This window comes from Linderina pennispora (genome assembly GCF_002104995.1).
Source record: "Linderina pennispora strain ATCC 12442 chromosome Unknown DL89scaffold_7, whole genome shotgun sequence".
Lineage (NCBI taxonomy): Eukaryota > Fungi > Kickxellomycota > Kickxellomycetes > Kickxellales > Kickxellaceae > Linderina > Linderina pennispora.
Window position 1 is genome coordinate 53,049 of NW_024468255.1, and position 22,820 is coordinate 75,868.

The following is a 22,820-nucleotide window of genomic DNA, read 5'->3' on the forward strand; positions in this document are numbered from 1 at the left end:
GAGGCGGCTTACTGAGAGTGGCGCAGCTTTATCTACGGCCGTGTACGGCTTAGCTAAGGGCTCCGTATGCGCACTCGGCGCTTGCTTAAATACTCCTTGCTGGCTCCTAGCAGCAGGGATTCCACATGGTTTTTCCAATATATTTTTGCAAACGTTTACGATTGGTTTTATCACCACCCGCATAGTTTACTACCAGGAGAACACGCTACCTAGTATCTTCCTCCCAGACAGCTGAACCAAGGTCTTTTTAGGCACACACTGTTTATATTCATTTGTATTTCGTGGGCTACCATGAGCACCGATAGAAGGCATCTGACACTGCATATCTTGGTTTTCGGGTCTCTGGATACATTTTATAATACCACCAAATTTTAATATTCACAACTGCGAGTATCCATCATGTGCAGCCCTTTGCTCGCTGGCATTCTCCTCGTCATGCAGCCGGCGGACATGGCGCAGGACATCTTTGCGTGTAAGCAGACCAGCTAGCTGGCCATCCTCGTTTTCCACCAGAATCACCCGCGGGCCAAGCTTGCGGAATATCTCGAGTACCGTATCGGCTGCGGTGCGTGGGCTGACTGTAATCGGGCTTGTGTTCACCAGAGAAGAAAGATTGGTAACTGAGGATGGGTGCTGCAAATCGCTGTCGAGTGTAGCCTCAGCAGTATACGGGCTTGTCTCAATCGTGCTCTCGCCAGAAGAGCTGCTGCCAAAGGAAAACGTGGCTGTGTCCCCAGCAGTCCGCACGCTGAGCAGCGCTCGTACAAGCGCATCGCGCTGCACGTATCCAACTAGCCGTACATCATGGATGTTGTCAACAACTGGGAACCCTTTGATATTCTGTGTATCATCCAGCAGTTGGCGCAGCTCGCCGTACTGAATTCCGTTGGCTGGAAGCATTTGCACATCCATGCGCATAATTGAAGCCACAGGCGTGTCAAGCAAGTCGACCTCTTCGTCAAAGAACGGCAGGCCATTGAGCAGAATCAGCTGCTCTGAAATCCCTCCCTCGACGATTGCATCACCAATGACGCGAGCAACCATCACCACAATCACAGTTGGCACAATGAAGTTCAGGGCACCCGTCAGCTCATACATGATCACTACAACGGCCACTGTAACCTTCGTGACACCGCACAGTGCAGCCGCCGCACCCAAGAACGCATAGGTGGCGGGTGTAATGCATGGAGTATCGGGCGCGCATTGTGAGAACAGTGCCGACTTGGGATACGCCCTGTGCATCGACTGGGCAACAATTCCGAGCATGCGGCCGAATGTCGCACCAACCGCCATGGATGGCACAAAGATACCGCAGGGGATCTTGCATCCGTATGCACAGATCGTGCCCACTGCCCGGATAAGAGTAGCCATTAGCAAGCCCCAGATCACCCACGAGCTGTTCTCGGCCACACAGATGCCACCCCAATCGCCCTGCTTGCACTCGCGCAGCAGATAGGATAGTAGCTCGCCCATGTCCTGCTGAGTGTACTTGTTGGTAAATGTGATAGCAGTTGTAACAAGCGCCAGCACTGCAACCTCTTTTACCACGTGGTGCGCTAGGTACTTTTTGCGGAACGCAGTAACCTTGAGGTTGAGCCGGATGCAGACGCCACCGTAGACGCCGCCGAATACGCCCAAGATCACGAAAAACAGGATCTCGAAAAAGTGCCAGTCGCGGTCGTACGTGGCCTGGAACATTACCAACTTGCCTGTGCGGAACGGGTTCATGGCCTGCAGACTGACTGTGGCTATCAGAGCACAGAAAAAGCTCCTCCACATCGTCTTTAGCGGGAAATGAGAGCTCAGGTCTTCGAGCGAAAACAGAACACCGCCGATCGGCGACCCAAAGGCGACAGCGACGCCAGCCGCTGCCGCCGCCGAAATGATCTCGCGCTGCCGGGCGTAGTTGCGCCGGTACTTTGAAAAGTTTCGCGACACAACGTTGCCAACACAGCAGCCCATGTGGACAGCAGGCCCCTCCTTGCCCACACTCAAGCCCGATGCAACAGCCATTGCCAGCCCGATGCTCTTCATCATCAGTGTCCATCCGCCCATAAATCCTCGGATGACAAACCCGCCCAGTATCGATTTGATTTCAGGCAGGCCAGAGCCAGCTGCCAGCGGCGCGTACTCGCGGACCAGGAGCGCGCATGTGGTTGCGATTAAGGTGCCTATTACGACAAATGCAAGCCAGCGCACAAACACATAGTCGTGGCCCAGGATCACTCGGTCCCACGTAATCCAGTCCTCACAGACATCCGAGTCTGGTGTCTCCCAGCAGCAAAAATTTTCGTTCAACCACCACGCAGACGAGCACACACCGAGCTTGGTGTCGCTGAGCCACTCTGTGATGATTGATATCAACGCAGTGTTGACCCCAATGAACATGCCAACCAGCAGAACCACAATCCATGCGACTGTCGACTCGTACGCCAACCGTAGCCAAGCCAGCGGGCCAGAGCCGAGGTGTGTCCATAGTGTATGCAGGCGCCGCCGCTCCTTGGAGTCGTTTTCTATCCAGTCGACAGTGGTAAACTCGTCAAAGCGTGCTGTTGACTTGGGCTCCTGCGAGGGCGCTGCTCTGCGGGTTAGCTGACCGCTGTGTCGATTATGTAGCGACCGGGTTGTTGAGTCCATTATGAAAAAGGAAATAGTTAATTTCTGAGCCACTCTGGACCGTGGGCGGACCACCACCCGCCTTCAGAATTATCAGCAAATAGCATATTTATTCGAGTATGGCTCAAAAAACTGCGCTCTTAAAAGCTGGATGCCGATACTTTCTTGTCGCTGTATGGTGGGGTGTGGGCATCGGTCAGACCGGTGGTACTGTTGTTGGCCACAGTGCTATCTCTATGGACCATATCGCCACCCTGGTCTCTGAGCCCAGGCACGACCCTGGTGAAGTTGTGGCCGATGAACCAGTACACGTAGACAAGGAACGCAAAGAAAATAAAGATAGTGTCAAACACGTAGAACGCCCACTCGCAACTATAGATCACACCAGCATAGCCATCAGCGAACTCGGCGACACGGTAAATGGAGCGGAGGTACAGGATAATGGTGGTGCTGAGAAGGACCCACATAACCTTCTTCTTGGCCGCCTCGGGGCTGGCATCCTTCTTGCTCTGGCGTACCGTATACGCAGGGTTGCGCATGACATGGACAGAGATGAAGAAGAAGCTGGCAAAGAAGAAGAGCTGCACAATGAGGCCAATCAGTGCAATCATCTTTCCAGTATTACGCATTTCGTAGCTGGTCATCATTCCACCACCAGCGCCTTGCATCAAAATGGAGAACACATCGCTGGAGAAGAAGAACCACGTCACAAACTTGGGCTTGAGCCAGAAACGCCTGGTATCGACGTTGGACAGGCGGATGATCTCGGCTTGTGTTTTGTAGTTGAAAAGAGCCATTGCATTGGGCGGTAGCAGCAGGAACAGAGTCATTAGCACATAGAGCAGCATATTTGTTTTGTAAACGCATACTGTCCGGAATATGTAGCCGATGCCCTCTGCAAACGCCGTCCCGGCCAAAATGTACAGCCATTTCTGGGCGCGGGACCGGATAGTGAGGAATACCAAGGCGCCGCAGACAGCAAAGTACACGACCGCTGAAACTTCAGGAGCGTAGTTGACCGGGAAGTACGTAAAGTACAGGAGCCGATTGTCGACTTGGGGCAAAACGTGATTCATGGTAGATGAGGATACAAGAGAGGGGCGGGCAAGGAGGGGAGAGATAGAGAGCGGGGGGAAGAGAGAAGAAACAACAGACGCTCTACTTTGCCGCTGATTTTTTCCTCTCTAAGGCCAGGTTTTTTCTCGAGAGCACTCAACAGAATAACAAGAAATGTGTATGCCAAGAACCATCCTGCCATCTGCTATCGCGGATCATTAGCGGACCTTGCGCTGTTATTGGCGATGCCGTCTTCACCTCCGATGCCCGTGTACGGATCCGAGAGCAAATTACACCCACTTATTGGTTGGCGACAGTGAGGCGTCCTAAAAAAAACCCTTTGGCCAACAATGTGCTAGTCTGGGCAACCACAGCCAGCCGATGAATGCTAAACTGAGCATTTATCTCGAAGGCATGACTCGGCTGCCACACAAGATCCTAGGCCACCCCATGGGCTGGACAGAATATGAGGGCAGAGTCAACAGGCACGTGTGCCGGAATCGCCGCAACTAAGAGGGAAAAAGTGAGTAAACTCGTCAACATTCCATAAATCTCGTCTATCACCGATTGCCCTCTTCTCACCAACAACACCCCTCTCCCCCACCGACAGCAACCCGAAGTTAATACCATGCTCCATCGCCCATAGATTAGTTGATTAAGTTTATGTCGCCAGCTGCCCATTTGAGGGACGACTGACATGCATGTCTGACATCTGCTCTACATTTTTGGGGACTGGACTGGTGAGAAAAATCTGCCAGAGGCTTGCTTACGAACCTCTGCTTTTGACATGCGCCCACGCATATGGGCGGTTTCTTTCTGTGCTTTTCAACGGAACCGCGCTGGAGCGATGGGCGGCGAATTTCCTTTTCCAGTAGACTCGTCGGAGCAGACTGACAACAGGTGTCAAGGTTGTTTTTAGCAAACTATTTGTCTGACAGGTCCATCTGCATCCCCTTTCACACCCTTTTCACCCTGTAGATGTGGGAAATCTGGAATTCTATTGTATGAATTGGGTATACACTGCACTATAACTACCCGATACGTCATTGACAAATGGCTTCTAGCTATCGTGTGCAGTGCGCACCACGTGGAGTGCTGGGTGAATCTCATTTTGCGTCGCACCAAGCATGTCCCTTGTCCATGGCCTGCCATCTGAAAACACTCAGTCAAATGTCGCCGGCAATAGCTTAAAAAGGAGGAACGGGGGTCGGCTTTTAGTGCCCTCCTCTCCATTGTTTCGAAATAGTATTCCCTCAAACACCAGTTCCATTTCGTAACAGCACGCTCGCAAGGTATATCCCTTGACCCCACTCAACAGTCCCCACTATTTACTCCCACTAAGCTATAAGCCACATAGTTTACAGATATACAATGCGCCTCTCGCTCCTCGCTGCGTGTGCTTCCTCTGCTGCCCTCGCCTTCTCTGGCTCTGCTGCTGCTCAAGACAGCGCCTCTTGCTCCCCTGACACCATATCGTGCCAGAGCTCATCGCCAAGCGTCGACACATGCTGCTCTCCCAAGAACGGTGTCGTCGTACTTGTCCAGCAGTGGTTCAAGGGCCTTGGCCCAGATGACCAGTTCACACTGCACGGTCTGTGGCCCAATACCTGCTCCGGCGCCCAGACCGGCAACAATGGCTGCGACGACTCGCGCCTGTACCCGGACCTTGGCACAATCATCCAGGGCTTCAACTCCACGCTATACGACCAACTGAACACATACTGGCCGTCCTACAAGGGCGACAACCCTGCGTTCTGGTCACACGAGTGGAACAAGCACGGGACCTGCGTAACAACTCTGGACCCCAGCTGCTACACCGACTACAAGAAGTACCAGGATGTCAACGACTATTTTACAAAGGTCCTGAGCCTGCGCAAACAGTATGACTACTATGGTGTATTGGCTAAGGCTGGCATTACCCCTGGCTCAGGCAAGACATACAAGTCTTCACAGTTCAAGGCTGCTATCAAGGCTGCGCTAGGAGTTGACGTTGCAATCAAGTGCCAAAACGGCGCCCTCAACGAAATCTGGGCTTGGTTTAACGTGCAGGGCACAGATAACTATATCCCGACACGCACCTGGGCCAAGGACTCGTGCACCTCCTTTACTTATAGCAACAAGAACTAATGCGGTATATCCTGCTGCGCATAAATAATACGCGTGTACCTACTGCGACATGCCCAGCATGCGTATCTCTTGAACGCACGCCATTGCCATCGGCATTATTGCAAAAGTACGCATGTGTGGTCTAGACTCGGCCGATACTGCTTGCACCTCAGCGAGTTTCTGGCCCGGTTTAGCTCACTGACAATGCAAGAATTAATATCGCAACTTTCTGACTTTTCCTGGCTGATGACAAAAAGTCGCCCTGTGACTAGACCACCCGCCTCAGCGTACCGCATATTCCGGCTGCGGGAAAGCGGTGTCTTCTCGTTCACTGTGAAACCGGAGCGTTTCACACACAAGCCCTGCCCTTCTCCACCCCTTCCTTCTCTTCTCCGCTTCTCACAAAGCGCACTATTATTTCGCACCTTTAGCCTCCGCTCGCTCCTTATTAACCCGCCTATTCCTCACCTATCTCCTGTGCCTGAATAAGCCTGTATCCTTTGTACAATAATACCATGCGCTCGCTGCTAAAATGGGCTCGGCTGCGGGCCGCTCAGACAGCTGCTGCGCTTGAGACTGTGTCGATAAACTGGCTAGCAGTAGTCATTGCCCTCAACACGTTTGCACAACTGCTGCGCCTATACAGCTCGCTCGATGTGGATGGAAGCAGCAGTGATAGAACCCCTGGTCGCAACAGAGGTGGCAAGGGAAGCAGGCGATATAGCGAAGACAGCGACGGGTTAATCGTGCTGTTTACTGTGATTATCTCGATTGCAGCCCTGGTTCTCTTTCTGGTGCTTATTCCCGTCCTGGGCATACGCTACCTGGTCTCCAGCGCTCGCAGAGGCTGGCAGATTTCCTCAGTCAGAGCGCTCATCGGCGCTGTGTATCTGCTGCTGATTGCTCTGCTGTCGGCAGTGTCCAACTTTTCTGGCATTGTCGACGTCACCGCAGCGCCGCTTCTTGCCGACATCTCGCTCACGATATGGCGCGCATTGGCATGGGCAAGCCTTGTTGCAGCCGCTTCAGCAATTCCTGTATATTTACTCTGCCGGTTCCGGGCCAACGGTGAAACCATCAATATCAACAACGCCAGTATACCACACTGGTATCTGCTGTTTTTGCCTTGTGTCGTTGCCAGTGCAACAGCCGGTGATTTGACGCTTATCATTGAGCCAAAGCAGGCGTCCGCCGTTCTTATGTTCGCCTTCGTGCTCTGGGGATTCAGCATCACTCCTCTACTCGTGTATACTGCTGTGTATATCAAGTGTCCCCTCCATCAGCGCCGTGGGTCGGGCGAGTTACCCACAGGCATTCTGGATATGCTGCTTCCGCTTGCTCCGATCAGCCAGGCCGCTCTGGCGATCATGCTGCTTGGGGTGCAGAGCCGGCGTGTGTGGGCTGACACTGTGGGACCATCGACAGCGCCGCTGCTGCTGGGTGAAATGGCCATGGCAGTGGGAGCAATTCTTGGGCTCATTCTGTGGGCGTCAGCCGCCGCTTGGTTCATCAACGCCCATGTGCTCATCATCGCGTCGTGGGTCAGACAAATACGGAGCGACACCAGTGATCGTCTGTCACGCCTGTGGCAGCCGACAGTGGGCAAGCTGGCCATGTGCCATGTCGTGTACCCGGTGGGCTCATTCGCAATGGCCACTGCGTACCTGGCCCATGTATGGAATTCACTCACTGCGCTGTACACCGCAGAGGTCCTTGTCATCTGGGTTACAGTACTGCTGGCGTTAGTATTGGCGAGGTCGTTTGTCGACTCAGTTCACTTCATGACCGCCCTTCTTCGCCGCTCCAGGCAGCCGCTTCTGCCAACTCAGTCAAGGGCTAGCCGCACTGCTACCACGGCTGTCATCACTGTCTACGGCTCGATATAGACTGGCTTCTACCTAATCACCACTCGCAATCTGTACTTGTTTGAACATATTTAAATTACTGGCTGTCCATCCTCCCCCACTATACACGCAGCGTGCTGCAACCTGGGAAATTGCAGATTCTGGAAAGACTGCTTCTGGGAACCAATGGCGAGTTGAGCACAGCAATTCTATTATTAGCCTGTGCTATTTTCGGACCAGAATCTGCAGACATGCATGTCTGCATATCACCTTGCATGTTTTGATAGTTACATGCCTTTTGCTGAAAGTATACCCTTTAGCCATGTTTCTATTTTTAACTCGACGTAGCATGCATATGTGGTTACAGCGCTCAGGTTTCAAGCTAGTATTAGCTAAGACGATTAGCTAACTGCGCTAATAATAGAAACACCGATAGTTTACAGCAAGCCGTGGACCCCAGCGTGGGCCATACGGCTACATCTCGACTATATAAACTCCATTGTCAAAGCAGCAAAGGTTGTCTGAATCTACATCAACAAACAGCACAATACTTCTCTCTTACCCTCAAAACCACGCTACTCTTTTGTACAGACAGCTCGAAAAAGCAACCACCACCCAAAATTCACAATGAAGTTCAACTTTGCCTCTCTGTTTTTCATCGCTGCCGCCCTTGCCGCTCCTATTCCAGACAACGCTGACTCATACGATGTATATGTCGGAGAGCTCAACCCTGAGCCTGTCAACATCCGCGATTTCGTCCCCTTCGCCAATGTAGAATACGACATCACCGCCCAAGTAGACAAGCGCGAATATAACGATTCTCCTCAGGTCGCTGATGACTATGCCGACCTCAGGAAGCGTGAATTCTACGATGGTCCTCAGGTTGCTGATGACTACACTGATCTCGAGAAGCGGGACTACAATGATGGTCCTCAGGTCGCCGACGATTACGCCGACTTTAAGAAGCGCGAGTTCTACGAGGGTCCTCAGGTCGCCGATGACTACGCTGACCTTGAGAAGCGTGAATTCTACGATGGCCCTCAGGTTGCCGACGACTACGCTGATCTCGAGAAGCGGAACTACAATGATGGTCCTCAGGTTGCTGACGATTATGTTGATCTTGAGAAGCGTGATTTTGATGATGGTCCTCAGGTCGCCGATGACTACGCCGACCTTGAGAAGCGCGATTTTGATGATGGTCCTCAGGTTGCTGATGACTACGCTGATCTTGAGAAGCGGGACTACAATGATGGTCCTCAGGTCGCCGATGACTACGCCGACTTTAAGAAGCGCGAGTTCTACGATGGTCCTCAGGTTGCCGACGACTACGCTGATCTCGAGAAGCGGGACTACAATGATGGTCCTCAGGTTGCTGATGACTACGCTGATCTTGAGAAGCGTGATCATGAGGAGGATGCCCAAGATGATATTGAAGTCGAGGTCGAGGATGTCGATGGTGATGACTCTGATCTAAACAAGCGCGAGTATGAGGTGTACGCAGCCGATATGGCTCAGGATGCAGAGTAAATACTACAAGCGAGCAAAACTGCCTTTGGCAGCCATGTAACTTTTGTAATTTCCTTTCAATTATTTCTTTTTCTCTCCAACTCAAAACTGGCAACTATTGCTTTGAACATTTCTCTGTACTCTCGAGAGTATTGCAAACCAGCTGGTCTATAGACAAGTAGTACTCTTGTCTTTTATGTGTTCTTTGGATATTATTGCTGACGCCGGTTTCTACAAGTCATTGAATTCTCATTCAGCTGTTCTCACCTTGAACATTGCATATGATGAGATTTGGCAACAGAGTGTCTGCTTTTTAAAAAAAGAAATACATCACCACCGAATCTAAATACCACCTGCTCCAAGAATAGCCCTTGAGCTATCCAAAGCAAGATTTCAGCGCACTATAAATAGTGAACTTTCCGCTTGCACCCTGAAGGAGAGGAGAGCAGCCCTAGCATTCAGTACATAGCCATCTATAAGAGTGCTCTGGCACACCCAATTTCTTATCTCACGCATATTCTCAATCAATTGGCACTACAGTACTTCATCTCGTTACATAGAATTTAACTAGCCATGAGCCACACGCACAATTCACAGATGAGAAATGTCGTATCATCAAAGGCACCATCACCATCATCTCCTGCGACCTCTGCACATACAAAAGCTACCAGGTATAATGGCGTCATAGCCTCACGGCCGACATACGCGCCACCACAGTACCCTGCAAGCGCCATACCAAACCGGGGTGTGGCTACTATTGGTGCGGGCGCTGCTGCTGGTGCTGTTGGTGCGGCTGCCATAGCAAATAGCCAATGCAGATGGGAGAGTACTCGTGTAGATGATGATGTATACTGCAATGGATCATGTGATAGTATCCCAGGACCTGACTGCAGCTCGTACGCACATCCAATCGGATGCCTTGGCGAGAATAACAGCGGTGCCTGTTGCGGCTGTTGTGGTGGCTGCATCCGTGGATATTATGGCAGTTGTGGTGGTTGCGTGGCCATGTAACCAGCATGAAATGTTCATCCGGGTGCCTATATTCTCTCTTTTAAAGGGTAAGCACAGAGCTATATACTGGGTACAAGATGCCAAGACCATATACAGATCCGGACAGCCTACACTCCTCTCAGTCAAAGCGCCTGAAAAGGCAAAAGAAAAAAGCATACCAACCATGCTTTAGTCTTGGCCTCCACTGTTGCTCTCAACCACAGCCATGGTGAAGATTGACGGAGTCATACGATTTCTGTCGTCCAAGGGAATAAGCCTCGCACAGCTTTACGCCCCCATAGTCATACCGGTTGAGGAGGGGTTTCTCAGGATCTCCTTACAATTATTTACTTGACCAGCTTGCCTTTTCGAAAATACAACCCTTTCTCTTGCACAGTATGAGCTCTGACACATCATCATCATCATCATCTAGACCAGCCTCGCGGTATTTGAACGGATATGATAACTTTAGAAACCCCGGCGGCGACATAGTACAAGGGCTGGCAGTCGTCGATGCCCAACCTATAGCTTCAGTGGTCGAGCCAGGTAACGGGGACTGCTGCTGCTGCTGTGGCGATGTCCTCTGTGACAGCAGCTGTGGCGACTGCTCCTGCTGTGAGTGCTGCAGCGAAGTGCTTTGCGGCAATGGTTGCGACGGATGCAACTGCTGACGCTTATTGCTTCAATCCCTCCATCTCGGACGAAGCCCCTCCTGGTTTCTCTGCCAGCTTTCGGATGTGTGCAACCAAAATGGAGGGGATTGGCATCCGGCATGGTAAGACCCAAGCTGAAAGCAGGCACCGTGAGATTGACAATCAAAACTGAACACCTGTTTCCCTCTTTCCATGGTTCAGGAAGCACATTCATAAGCCGACATGTTTTTCGTTCCATAGCGCTGTTCTCTGCTAGCACTCTCTTAAGACAAATTTTACTCTTTAACATGGCCACCTCTTCCAGAAGTTCAGGCTATTTAAACGGATACGACGGGTTTAGGGATGGTAGTGGCAATGTAGTTCAAGGACCAGGCAGTGACCAGGCCAAGGAGGACCGTCCAGTCCAGCCAGTTGCTGATATTTTATCTGGAGTGCCTGTAGTTACCCCTACTGGTGGTGGCGACGATTGCGATTGCGATTGCTGCTGCTGCTGCGATGTATGCGATAGTTGCGATATCAGCGGTTGCGGCGATTGCAGCGGCTGCGATTGTAGTGGTGTTAGCTGCTAAACTAGCGATTTTGTTGGGTATCCAAACCTTGCGTAATAAGAAGTCTCCAGCCCACGCTGCCTGACAATCCGAATGTACCACATAGCACAGGAGAAAGCAATGAACAGCAGACCCGAGAACGGGGCGGCCCAGTATGGAATTGACGAGTCGTCGCTACTGCCCACGCCAGTCTTCGGCTTGATAAACGGTACAATGCACATGTACACGGCGGTGGCAATGGTGACCAGATTAGTGACGACCCAGGTTTTGTACGGGCGGTCGAGGCCGCTGTGTGTCCTGCGCATAACAAGCAGGCCGACCACCGACAGGCCGCAGAAGAACCACGTCGGGTATCCGCCAATGTCGATCAAAAAGTTGTACGCGTCGCCTGGCGGTGGCACAACAATGTAGAGGACGCAGATGATGCACGTGATGGCCAATGCATATAGCGGCGACTGGAAGCGGCTGACCTGACCGATCGTGTGGCCCCATGGCAGGAAGCCCTCACGCGCAGCCTCGAAGATAATCCGCGACATCGTGAACACGCTGCACATGACAGTGCCGAAGGCTGCCAGGCCGATGAACACGGGGACGACCTGGTGGCCCCAGGTCTCATTGAAGGCATGCGAGAAGAAGACGCCGGCGACAGCCGTATTCGAGCGCATGATGGCGTCGGGCGTGAGCACGGAGAAGTACGCAATGTTGGTCAGAATATACAGGGCGGTGGTGACCAGCAGGCCGCCGATAGCCGCGCGCGGCAAGTTCTTCAATGGGTCTTTGAGCTCGTCAATCGAGTAGTTCAGGGTTGTGTAGCCGGCATAGGAGAAAAACACCTTGAACAGCGCCGACGAGTATGCGCTGGCATCATGGACTGTACCGTGGAAGGGGTTCTTGAAACTATGCGGGCTGTCGATCCGCAGACCGCCCGCCAGCCCGACCAGCCCGACCAGCACAATTACCAGCAGCAGCACGGTCTTGAGCACCGTCAGCAGGTTCTGCAGGCGGATAGCCTGCCGCACAAACACGGCATGGGCCATGGTGCAGAACATAACGACGCCCAGACCCACCAGGCGCTGCATCCACTCGGCATGCTTCGATATTTGCCCGTCGGCATTCACACTTGACCCATTGGCTGCATACAGAAAATACGCTCCGGTAACCACCGCGTCTGCCGCCGCCCCGCTCGCGCTGGAAATAAAGACGCCGCATAGACAGAACATGTACGAAAACATGGCTCTGGGCCGCGGGAACGCCACGTCCAGGTACTCCTTCTCGCCGCCGCTCCTTGGCAGCATCGTGCCCAGCTCCATGTACGACAAGCAGCCGCACAGGCTGATCGCCCCGCCAAGGCTCCACACCAGAAGCGTCATGCCTGTCGACCCCACCTCCTGCAGTATCAATGACGGCGTCGAGAATATGCCCGACCCGATAATCGACCCGACCACGATGGCCATGCCGCTCCACAGCCCGAGACTCCGCTCCAGCACATGGCTGGCGTCAGGTGAGTCGGGCTCGGTTGCTGTTACCGGGCTGGCCAGCGGCGAGAATAGGTCCGACTGCTGTGACAAGTCGCGCGACAGGCGCACGGGCAATAGCTGGATGTCGTCTATATTTTCGGGATGCATTGAGGCCTTGTGTGTTTTTAGGGGAGGGGAAGATAGTAAGTGTGCAAAAAAAAAAAGAAGTGCAAGAAGACGTAGAGGGCAGACGATGGCGATGGAAAAAGATAGTTGATGCAATAGCTCCCAGCGAGGCGTTTCCTGACAGACGATTGTGAGGTCCACAAGTCTCCTATAAATAAAAAAGACAAGCAAACGACACCATGTGGGCAGCAAGGGGGTGCCAAGGCGTCTTATTTCGGTGTAGTTGGAATGAAAAAGTATTAGGGAAGGGGATATTTGGGGCCACCGCCAGCCGGGACATTTCTTTTATGTAGACAGGCTAATATAGCCGAAAAAGCCACGCAAAGGGAGACTGCGCACACTAGTACTTGTCGGTCAAATGGATGTAGTAGTCAAAGTGATCCCAGGGGACAATCTCCTTGCTGTAGTTCTTGGGAATGACGTTGTACTGCTCAATCATCACCCTCTTCTGCTGGTAGAACACCTGCTTGACCCAAGCGACGTGTCCGAGCTTACTGCGGTGGTGCTGCGCAATCGACCCCTTCTTGGGCGTGGTATCGACCTTGACGCTGGAATTATGCGCGGCCTCAATCCACTGATACGCATCTCCCCAGTGGTTGCCCTTGTACCGGTTGTGGAAGTAGATGCCCATGCGCTCATTGATTCTCTGGGCGACGAAGCTGACGCACTCGCAGTTGTAGTAGTTGTAGGGATCGACGCCATCGCACTGGCCCTTCAGGCGGTAGTCGTCAACGACGGGGCCGGGCACATCGCCCTGGTAGTTGCAGTTTTTCGTAAAGTAGTTGCCTGAGACGGGCGTGTCGACGTAGTAGTCGGTCAGGTAGCAGTTGTCAGAGGTCTTGTCCCAGATGCCGTAGTCGAAGACGCGCTGGCCGCCGACCTGGCAGGTGATGTCGAATTCATCGCCGGTCTTGTACTGCTTGACCACGGCGCTGGTAGTCGTGGGCTCGGCGCGGCAGTTCGCGTACGTGGTCAGGTTGTTGAGGTGGTAGCCGAGGGCCGGGGCGGCGAAAACTAGGGAGAGGAGCTTCATTATTAGCGAGTAATTTGGAAATGTACGGATGACAAAGCAAGCAGGAGATGGGAGGGCGGAAGGTATTTAAGTGGATTGGAAGGTGGACTAGGACACTAGCTTCTTTGTAAGCAAAAACAAAGGATGGGCTGTGGCAGATGCGGGTATTGTCCAATGGGACATGCGGGTTGGCATTTTTCTCCTTCACATATGCATGTGTGTCGGTCATAGTGCATGGGCTGCATGTGTTTTTCGCATCACTTTGTTTTAATTCTGGGCAGCAAAAAGGAGGGGGGCGATCTGTTGGGACAGAATTCCGTTAATAGGCAAGATCAGACCGCAGGTGGGTTGGTGGGAGAGATAATAAAAAACCGTCTCCCACACAGCAGGAGACTGGGCCAGCCCACATTAATATACCAGGGGACCAAAGCTCCACCTAAAAACGGGGTCCACATACATACTCGTTTTTTTTTGTAAAGAGCACTTCTTAATTCCTATTTCTTATTTCTTATCGGCCGCCGTCTTGAACGCCTGCGCGCTATCCTTCAGGATCTTGGTCAGACCGCCGTTGTAGTTGACGAAGCGGCCCATCTGCACCGACTGCGCGGTCAGGTTCGTGATATGGCAGGCAAACAGAAGGTAGTTGCGCGGGTTCACCATCCACGCAAACCGTGCAAACAGCGTGCTGTACAGAAGCAGCGTCGCCGTCATCCGCCCCGAGATCATGTCCGGCGAGGACGAAAAATCGGCTATCGCGCTGATTGGAATGCCCCAGTTGGCCACCGGTCCCCAGAAATGAGTCGACATTAGGTAGGACCGGAACTCCTTCGAGCCGAGCTTCTGCACGAGATTCGATGTAAACGACGACATTCTAATTAAAAGGGGTTGAATTTTTTTTTTTGGGTGCCAAGGAGAAGAGGCGGAAATGAGTTTGAAAAAAGTGGTATTGATTAAGGCGGGAAAAAATACGGTAGTGAGCAATCAATTCGCAAAGGCAGCCCTGTGGGTAAAATAGAAAATTCGCGCACCCAGCCCACGCCAGTCGACTCGCCGTCACAGACGGTTCGGATCCTGAACCATGGGATATTTCGGACGTGGGAGCCTTTGCAAAAATTTTGGATCTGCACACACGAGCTCATGCTCCGCTGGGAAGATACACAGGGATAAAAATGATAAGAATATTTAACATTTGGAAATAAAGAGACGTACAAGATAAAAGAGGGATTTTGTTGCTTGTATTTCAGGGCATGGGCGAGCCCGCGCTCGACGACGACAGCGACATCAGCGAGAAGGCGGCTTCGGCCAGGCCGCCCAGGTCCTTGTCGGCCGGCATCGGGGACATGAGCGTCGGGGTGCGGCTAATATCGGGGTTGGCCAGCGCCAAAAGGTCGTCATCAGGCAGGCTCTCCTCCTCCCACGGGCGCACATGGCGCGCACTAAACGACTGGGACCTCGAGGGCACAGCCAGAGTAGGGGTGGAGCTGAGCTCGCCCGCATGCATCTCGGGCAGCTCACGTGTCTTGGCATCCTCGGGGGCATGCATCAAGGCTTTGGGAATAACGCTGCTCAGCGGCGGCAGCGTCAATCCGCCCGTGACCGCAGGCTCCACATAATGCCTAAACACCAGCTCCTTGCTCTGCTCCACCGCATGCCGCTCCGCCGCGCCGCGCCAGAACTCGTGTGCCGCGCTGACCTGGTGCGGGGGCAGCGCCGAGTACTGGCTGAAGTTGGTGGGGATCTTCTGCTGCTGCTTGCGGCGCTCCTTGTCCTTGCGGCGCTGCTGCCGCCGCTCAAACTCCTCCACTATCCACTTCTCCTTGGCCGGCGTCGACTGCGCGCCGTACAGCTGCGTTGCGCGCTTGTTGACCCGGCACCGCAGGTCGTTGTCCTTGTTGCGCTCCTCGTTGAGCTCGCGCCAGCGCTTCTTGCGCTCCCGGTTCTCCTGCCGCATCTTCTCCAGCACCTGGAGGTCCTCGGGCGCGTCGCGCGTGTCCCGGGCGCTGCGCGGCTGCTGGTTGTGCTGCTTGAGCTGCGACTTGGTTTGCTGCTGGATCTGGGCGCGGTGGCTGAGCACCTGCTTTGAGAGAGAGCGCGCGGAAGCCAGCATGGTAAAAGTAGGAAAATAGAAAAAAGGCTGGAGAGAAAAATAAAAGGGGAATATTAAAGAAAAAAGGGAGGCCTGTGACTTTTTTCCCCTGGCCTGGGCCAGCTGCACAGTATTTTATATATGGCGAGGAGGACTTTTCGTTTTTTGCCTGGCTGAACTAAAAAAGCTGCCAGCTCGCTTTTTTGCACATGAAATATGAGGGCGGACTTGCTTGGTAATTGGTGCGATAACGTCCGTGGATAAAGATACGCCGAGCAATTGGGGGGCGAAGGACATCATCTCCTGAGCTGAGGTGCCTTGGACTGTTTTGTCCGAGAGAGAACGGCCCTACTTCCCAGGCAAGAAGGACTGTGAAAATCGCAGGAAAAAACAGTCCACCCTGGCATAAAGTGTGAAGCGGAAAAAAAATCGGCTTACTACGAAAAAAAGCCCAACGGTAAGCCTGTGGCCTGATCTTACGGTAAAAGAAGCGGCTGGGCATCTAGTTATTGGTGGCATGGAGGCCGAGACGGATTGCAGATGGTGCGCCCGGCGGGCCGTCGGACTCTGGGCGGGCTGCCGACCAGGCGAGCGCGACACGAACAAGAGGGCTACGTGGTCGGAAAGTCTCGGGGGTGTTTGATCGATCAAGAAACGTTGCTTTGCCAAGCCGCTCTGGCCACAAAAGGCAAATCACACTTCTTCTCTGTACTCTCCAGTCTTTTTATTTTTCCACTCGGCAATGGCCACGTCGCCAATTCACGCACACAGAATCAGCCGGTCGCCAGCACCAGCATCGCGGGGGCGGGGGGTCAGCGCAATGACGTTCAATGCACACACAAAAAGCCAGCACATCACGTGCCCGCACCTGGGCAGCAAAACCAAGGCGGTGGTGGACCGGCTCAAGGTGCTGGTGCCATACGCAAATGTCTGCCGACACCGGCAGGCGCTCCTGCAGGGGCGACGCGGGGCAGCAGCCAGCGGCGGCTCAGAGAACCGCGAGGCGACGCCGGCGACCGGCTCAGGCGACGGCGACCGGAGCCGCAAGCGGCTGGTGGACGAGATGCCGGCGCCGTCGTGCTTCACGTGCCACACGCCGGCCGACCGTCTGCACGCGTGTCTGTCGTGCGACTTTTTTGGGTGCTGGCGGCGCGGGTCGTCGCACATCAAGGAGCATCTGCGGGAGAGCAACCACGTGTTCGCCATTGACTTTGCGCGGCTGGAGCTGTTCTGCAACGCCTGCAACGACTACGTATACGACCAGGCGGTGACGGGGTGGCTGCGGGGCGCATACATCCGGTGGTACGCGGCGCTGTGCGATGCGGCCGAGCCCGAGGCCAAGCGGCCACGGATCGTGTCGACGGGCTCGGACCTGTCGCCAGCCCAGGCCAAGTATCTAAGGGACCACGGGACGGTGGGCCCGTGTGCGGGCGTCCGCGGGCTGCACAACCTGGGGGCCACGTGCTACCTGAGCGTAGTGCTGCAGGCGCTGCTGCACAATCCGCTGCTGCGCGGGTGGATGCTGAGCGACGGCCACCACCCGAGCAAATGCCGCGTGGGACGCGTTGGCTGGCTGCGGTCACGGGCGCCGGGTACCGGCGATGCGCAGCCGGTGGCCGCCGATGGCGATGCCGCGTGCATGGCCTGCGAATTGGAGGGGGCGGTGCAGGCGGTCCATGCGCCGGGTGCCCGGGCCCCGGCCTTTGGGCCGGTGGGGCTGCTGCGTGCTCTGTGGGTGCTGCGTGGCGACCTGGCCGGTTACGGACAGCAGGACGCCCACGAATGCCTGATGGCCGTGCTGGACGCCCTGCACGTCGGGTTCACTGACAATGTGCTGGCGGCTGGCGAGCTGGAGGGCCGGGACGCGCGGCCATTGGCCAGCCGCCTGGCGCATTCGCATGTGACGCCCTGCCCCTGCCTGGTGCATCAGGCGTTTGCGGGCGTCCTACAGAGCACCGTCACCTGCTCTCGCTGCGGCACCACCACCCACGCCCACGACCCAATGCTGGACATCTCGCTGGACATCCCTGCGCACGTGCCGCGCCGTGAGACGTCGGGCGGGCTGGTGCCGGCACCACCCGTGACCTCCACATCCTACCGGCTCACCACGCCGACGTCATTCACAGCCCGAGCCGTAGACGCAGCACTGACCGACGAGCCGCGGCGCCGCACGCAGACGTCAGCGTCGCACGGGTCGCATCCGGTGGTGACCCTGCAGGACTGCCTGGCGCACTACACGCGGGTGGAGCGGCTGGGCGCCTACCAGTGCGCATCATGCAAGGCGGAGGCGGCAGCGACCAAGCAGCTGAGTGTCAAGGAGCTGCCGCCGATCCTGGCGTTCCAGCTGAAGCGCTTCGAGCGGACGCGTGCGGCGGCAGCCAAAATCGACACGTTCGTGCGGCTGCCGCAGCATCTGGACATGACTCCCTATACGGCGGCAGCCGTGGCCGCCCACAGCCTGGCGCTGTCGGGCGTGCGCTCATCCAACGGCAACATCGTCAGCAACACCGGCAATGCACTGCCCGATACCCTGGCCGGCATCTCCCTGCATGATCTGGCCAGGCAGCCGCCGGCCGACATGCCCAAGGACACGCCGGTGCCCATAGTGGACGGGCCGGGTGGCAGCGCCGCTCTGGGGAAGCGCCGCACCGACGCGACGCATTCGAACCCGGCCTGCCAGTACTCGCTGTTCTGCGTCATCGACCACTTGGGCCAGATGGACACCGGCCACTACACCGCGTATGCGCAACACCGCGGCCAATGGTACTTGTTCGACGACGCGCATGTTTCGCGCGCCGACATCCGCGACGTCCTGGCCTTTGCCGACGACCTGCGCGCGCGCCAGGGCCGCACGTCGCGCGGCCGCGCCTACATGGCCTTCTATGCCAAAACCGTCCTTGACTACCACGACGGCGCCCAGATCGGCCCCGAGCGCCTGGTCAGCGCCTCCGCCGGCTCCAGCAACACCAGAATCTCTGCCTCCGGCGAGTGGATCGAGGATGCAGGCGTGGTGAGGACCCGCGTCAGTGCCTCCGGCGAGGTCAGGGCGGAGAGGCGCGGCAGGAAGAAGGGCTCGGCACAGCCCAAGAAGCGCGGCCGCCCCAGCAAGGACGTCCTGGTGGCCAAGGGCTCCGTGCAGGGACCGCCCAGTGCCTCCAGCGATTCCGACGGCGAGGCACTGTGGGCGCGCATGGAGAAAAGCAAAGGCGAGCTGGTGCCGATGGCCAGCGAGCCTGTGAGGTTCGACCCGCCAAAGAATGACTATGCGAGCGATGTGTCTCTGTAGGAGTACCTTTTTAACCAACTAAAGCTCATCCCCAGCCATGTAGTCGCAGCTGCACCCCGCTGCCCTTTTGGAGATGCATGTCTAGCGATGAAGTGACAGCTACCTTGTTATAGCTAAAGCGGCTTCTAACAAGAAACTACTTGTTCCAATACTTCCTTCGTATGCGCTCTGGCTTCACCTCCTCCGCCACGACCACATAGTCGTAAATGCCGCGGGCAGCCACACCACCAATAAACGGGCCCACCAGCGGCACATAAAAGTAGTAATTATGCGCCGTGAAAACATCTTTCCACCCGGCAGCCCAAATAAACAGCCGTGGCCCCAGGTCCCTGGCCGGATTCATCGCCACCACCGCAACATACTGGGTGCCGGAAAGAATAGTTGCTGCAAAGAACAAGCCCGCAAGAATGGCGCCCGTGCTCGCGCTCAGAGTCATGCGCTTATCGGCGATAAAGAAGACAAAATACAAAAGACTGAACGAATATACGATTTCGTTGAACACAAGATTGCCATTCCCGTACACACCCGGCTCCGTGGGCTGAATAATAAATATCCCGGCCGTCGCCCGCTCCCCCACCGTCAGCCTGCTGAACCTGTCCCAGATCGGATAATACAACAGCCAGGTGAAAAATGCCGCCAGAAAGCCGCCCAGAACCTGCGCCAGCACCATCCCGGGCACACGGCGCCACGGGAAATGCCCAAATACCGCCAGACTGAATGTCAGGGCTGGGTTCAAATGCGCGCCAGACACCCCCATCGACATCACTATGCCGCCGATTAGCGCGCACCCCCAGCCCACCGCTATCGTCAGGTCGTGGGCATCCGGCTGGGTGGCCGCCCGGAACACCACCGTGGCGTTTATCGACAACCCTATCATCATGAATATTGTCATGGCCAGGAATTCAGCTATTTCGCCATTGTAGTCGTATAGCAGACGCGGCACCAGCTTATCTGGCCGCAAGCGCGTCTCTGTGTCCTTCATGCATTGCTCCGGATCACCACTGGGTAAGGCAAGAGCTACGGCTAGGACTGGATTGTTTCTTCTAGCGCATACCATTCTAGAGTGCGAATAAAATTAACTGACTAGTTGCTTGCTTTTTTTGGAAAAGCATAAATGCCGTGGTGGATTTAGGAGGGAAAAGTGCCCCTGTGGTCAATGTTTACAGGCGATATATGCAATGTGGCGAAAAATAAAAGTGCTCCGCCCACTGTATGTGGCATTGGTGTTTTATTGATGTGGCGGCCAGACTAATGTAGCCGTATATTGACCTGAGTGCTGGCCGAAGGTCTCAAGCATGTATGTCTACGGGTAGTGGGAGCTGAACTCTGAGCTGCCCAAAAACGCTCTATCCTTCGAGTGACCGTTCAATGACACGCAGCTGAATTGTAGGGAGGTGCTGTATAAAACAAAATGAAGACCTCTAAAGATGGGGCATATGTCCCGGCCAATACAACTGCGCCGAGCGTGGGTCGCCATCGTTTACCCTTCGCAAAGGCGCATAATTCATTTGATATTTCAGGACGCCCCTGCTGTAGTATGTATATTTTTAGCCATAGCAGGGCCTCCTGAAGCCCACCTGGGGCAGAGCCTGGACTCTTCGAGCTCAGGTTATCAAATACTCGTCGCCCTCCATGCACCTGAAATTGCGCCAAGGCAGCCAGCTAAGAAGAGCATAAACAAAGCTGCCAGGCCCCCGGTGTATTTTTAGCATCGCCGGTCTTTTGCTCATGTCTGCTTTGAGCTACGCCTTAGCGATAGTAGAAATAATTGCTTTTGATCTGCTTACATATGCATTGATACGTGAGCAAACGCATGTGCTATGTGCTGATCTTCTTAAGGCAAACAAGTAGGTGGGCTAAAAATAGCACGGACCGTCTGCCATGATTTTTTCTGAAAATACCTCAAATTTTGGACTAAAAAATGCACCTAGTGCTTTTGCATGATATTACTACACGTCAGTGATGAGGTGGTCGCTGAATGCACATATAAAAGGACATTGGAATCTTCCGCCGAAAGATGGAAAAGCATCAACAACTCCAATTCCAACCAAAAACATCGCCTTCACCCCCAGCAACCCCCCACTCAAGCAAACACTTTTTTTCACAGCCATGAAGATCACAGCCATCTCCGCTATTGCCCTCGCCACCCTCTCCCAGCTCGTGTCCGGATACACCATCAACGGAGACAGCGTCAACTGCCGCTCTGGTCCTGGCACCAGCAACGGCGTTGTCCGCACGTACAGCCGCGGTGACGATGTCACTCTCTCCTGCCAAACCGAAGGTGAGACAGTCAAGGGCGACTCGCTATGGGGCAAGACCCAAGACGGCTGCTATGTCGCCGATTACTATGTCCAGACTGGAACTAGCAGCTATGTTGTTGGCAAGTGCGGTGCCTCTGGTGGCGACTCGGGTGACTCGGGCAACTCGGGCAGCTCGGGCAACACTGGTGGCAGTGGATTCTGCAAGGCCCTGAACGCCGCCTCAATCAGCCTGATCAAGGAATTCGAGGGCTTCGTTCCGAGCCCCTCGCCCGACCCCATCGGCCTGCCCACTGTCGGCTACGGCCACCTGTGCCAAAGCAAGGGCTGTGGCGAAGTCTCCTACGGCTTCCCCTTGAGCGAGTCCTCGGCCGAGGCCCTGCTGAAGAACGACACGCCTAAATATTCGACGTGCCTCGGCGAGATGCTCAAGGGCTCGGTTACTCTCAACGACAACCAGTGGGGCGCACTGACTTCGTGGGTGTTCAATGTTGGCTGCGGCAATGCCAAGTCGTCGACGCTGGTGTCGCGGCTGAATGCCGGCGAGAGCCCGAACGATGTGGCCTCCGCCGAGCTGCCGCAGTGGCGCCTGGCCGGTGGCCGCGTGTTCGACGGGCTTGTCCGCCGTCGTGCCGCCGAGGTCAAGCTGTTCACCACGCCTTCGTCGAGCCAGGCCTTCCCTAGCTGCCAGTAAATTCTCGGGCTCATCATACCAACCTGTAAAAACTGCCCGTTTTTCAAATGGACCAAAAAGCGATAGCGTCCATACCACAAAAGTAGCCCATTCTCCTCTTTCTCGTAAATAGCATCTCTTTCAAATAGTCAAGCACATTCGTCTGCACAGGAATGCGATAGAGCTGGGAATTCTCGGCGACACAAAACAGGAGAGACTCTGGAATGCATGTGGCTTCCACAGGCCCCTCCTTGACTATACGCTTGCGGGTTTGGAGTCTGGATGGATGTCGGAGATGGGGGAGTGGATGTCAATGCAGCCAGCAGGCTTGTGCTTTCTATGTGGTGCTGTCATGCACCCAGGACGTGCGCCACTGAGTTGCCACCACCTACCCCTGCCAGTATGTATAGTATCGAAACGTGCACAAGGAGAGGGGATGGGAAGGAACTGATATTGCGAAAAATGTATTTGGACGGCCTGGTCAATCCTCCGCAGAACGCCGCATATTGTATTCGCATCATGTACGATTTATTGCTCCAGGCA

The 22,820-nt window shown here is 54.8% G+C and overlaps 12 protein-coding genes across 12 annotated transcripts; 5 read left to right on the top strand and 7 right to left on the bottom strand.

The window, feature by feature from the left end:
• Positions 1-335: 335 nt before the first annotated feature.
• On the bottom strand, positions 336-2,652 carry DL89DRAFT_267613 (uncharacterized protein). The gene has a single exon (XM_040887570.1). It carries the CDS (start codon positions 2,635-2,637, stop codon positions 379-381), a length of 2,259 nt encoding a protein of 752 aa, XP_040743064.1. The 5' UTR covers positions 2,638-2,652; the 3' UTR covers positions 336-378.
• A 54-nt stretch (positions 2,653-2,706) lies between these two features.
• Positions 2,707-3,824, bottom strand: DL89DRAFT_267614 (RTA1-domain-containing protein). Its single transcript, XM_040887571.1, has one exon. The coding sequence runs from the start codon at positions 3,690-3,692 to the stop codon at positions 2,757-2,759; it is 936 nt and encodes a 311-aa protein (XP_040743065.1). The 5' UTR covers positions 3,693-3,824; the 3' UTR covers positions 2,707-2,756.
• Positions 3,825-4,795: 971 nt separating this feature from the next.
• On the top strand, positions 4,796-5,860 carry DL89DRAFT_160280 (RNase Sy). The gene has a single exon (XM_040883646.1). The coding sequence runs from the start codon at positions 5,044-5,046 to the stop codon at positions 5,797-5,799; it is 756 nt and encodes a 251-aa protein (XP_040743066.1). The 5' UTR covers positions 4,796-5,043; the 3' UTR covers positions 5,800-5,860.
• Positions 5,861-6,183: 323 nt separating this feature from the next.
• DL89DRAFT_160289 (uncharacterized protein) lies at positions 6,184-7,740 on the top strand. The gene has a single exon (XM_040883647.1). The coding sequence runs from the start codon at positions 6,294-6,296 to the stop codon at positions 7,662-7,664; it is 1,371 nt and encodes a 456-aa protein (XP_040743067.1). The 5' UTR covers positions 6,184-6,293; the 3' UTR covers positions 7,665-7,740.
• A 401-nt stretch (positions 7,741-8,141) lies between these two features.
• Positions 8,142-9,349, top strand: DL89DRAFT_322759 (uncharacterized protein). The gene has a single exon (XM_040891351.1). The coding sequence runs from the start codon at positions 8,250-8,252 to the stop codon at positions 9,147-9,149; it is 900 nt and encodes a 299-aa protein (XP_040743068.1). The 5' UTR covers positions 8,142-8,249; the 3' UTR covers positions 9,150-9,349.
• Positions 9,350-11,336: 1,987 nt separating this feature from the next.
• DL89DRAFT_274934 (amino acid transporter) lies at positions 11,337-12,773 on the bottom strand (the record flags this gene model as incomplete). Its single annotated transcript, XM_040889243.1, has 1 exon — positions 11,337-12,773. The coding sequence occupies one exon, from the start codon at positions 12,771-12,773 to the stop codon at positions 11,337-11,339; it is 1,437 nt and encodes a 478-aa protein (XP_040743069.1).
• Positions 12,774-13,123: 350 nt separating this feature from the next.
• DL89DRAFT_160354 (uncharacterized protein) lies at positions 13,124-14,110 on the bottom strand. The gene has a single exon (XM_040883649.1). The coding sequence runs from the start codon at positions 13,993-13,995 to the stop codon at positions 13,303-13,305; it is 693 nt and encodes a 230-aa protein (XP_040743070.1). The 5' UTR covers positions 13,996-14,110; the 3' UTR covers positions 13,124-13,302.
• A 1-nt stretch (position 14,111) lies between these two features.
• DL89DRAFT_160353 (uncharacterized protein) lies at positions 14,112-15,122 on the bottom strand. The gene has a single exon (XM_040883648.1). The coding sequence runs from the start codon at positions 14,842-14,844 to the stop codon at positions 14,476-14,478; it is 369 nt and encodes a 122-aa protein (XP_040743071.1). The 5' UTR covers positions 14,845-15,122; the 3' UTR covers positions 14,112-14,475.
• Positions 15,123-15,214: 92 nt separating this feature from the next.
• On the bottom strand, positions 15,215-16,081 carry DL89DRAFT_257644 (uncharacterized protein; the record flags this gene model as incomplete). Its single annotated transcript, XM_040885545.1, has 1 exon — positions 15,215-16,081. One exon carries the CDS (start codon positions 16,079-16,081, stop codon positions 15,215-15,217), a length of 867 nt encoding a protein of 288 aa, XP_040743072.1.
• A 799-nt stretch (positions 16,082-16,880) lies between these two features.
• DL89DRAFT_257645 (cysteine proteinase) lies at positions 16,881-19,346 on the top strand (the record flags this gene model as incomplete). The annotated part of the gene is made up of 1 exon (XM_040885546.1): positions 16,881-19,346. One exon carries the CDS (start codon positions 16,881-16,883, stop codon positions 19,344-19,346), a length of 2,466 nt encoding a protein of 821 aa, XP_040743073.1.
• A 199-nt stretch (positions 19,347-19,545) lies between these two features.
• On the bottom strand, positions 19,546-20,256 carry DL89DRAFT_203211 (major intrinsic protein; the record flags this gene model as incomplete). The annotated part of the gene is made up of 1 exon (XM_040884021.1): positions 19,546-20,256. A coding segment is annotated over one exon (711 nt), but the record flags the coding sequence as incomplete, so codon positions are not given.
• Positions 20,257-21,376: 1,120 nt separating this feature from the next.
• DL89DRAFT_267622 (family 24 glycoside hydrolase) lies at positions 21,377-22,466 on the top strand. Its single transcript, XM_040887572.1, has one exon. It carries the CDS (start codon positions 21,456-21,458, stop codon positions 22,296-22,298), a length of 843 nt encoding a protein of 280 aa, XP_040743075.1. The 5' UTR covers positions 21,377-21,455; the 3' UTR covers positions 22,299-22,466.
• The last annotated feature ends 354 nt before the right edge of the window (positions 22,467-22,820 follow it).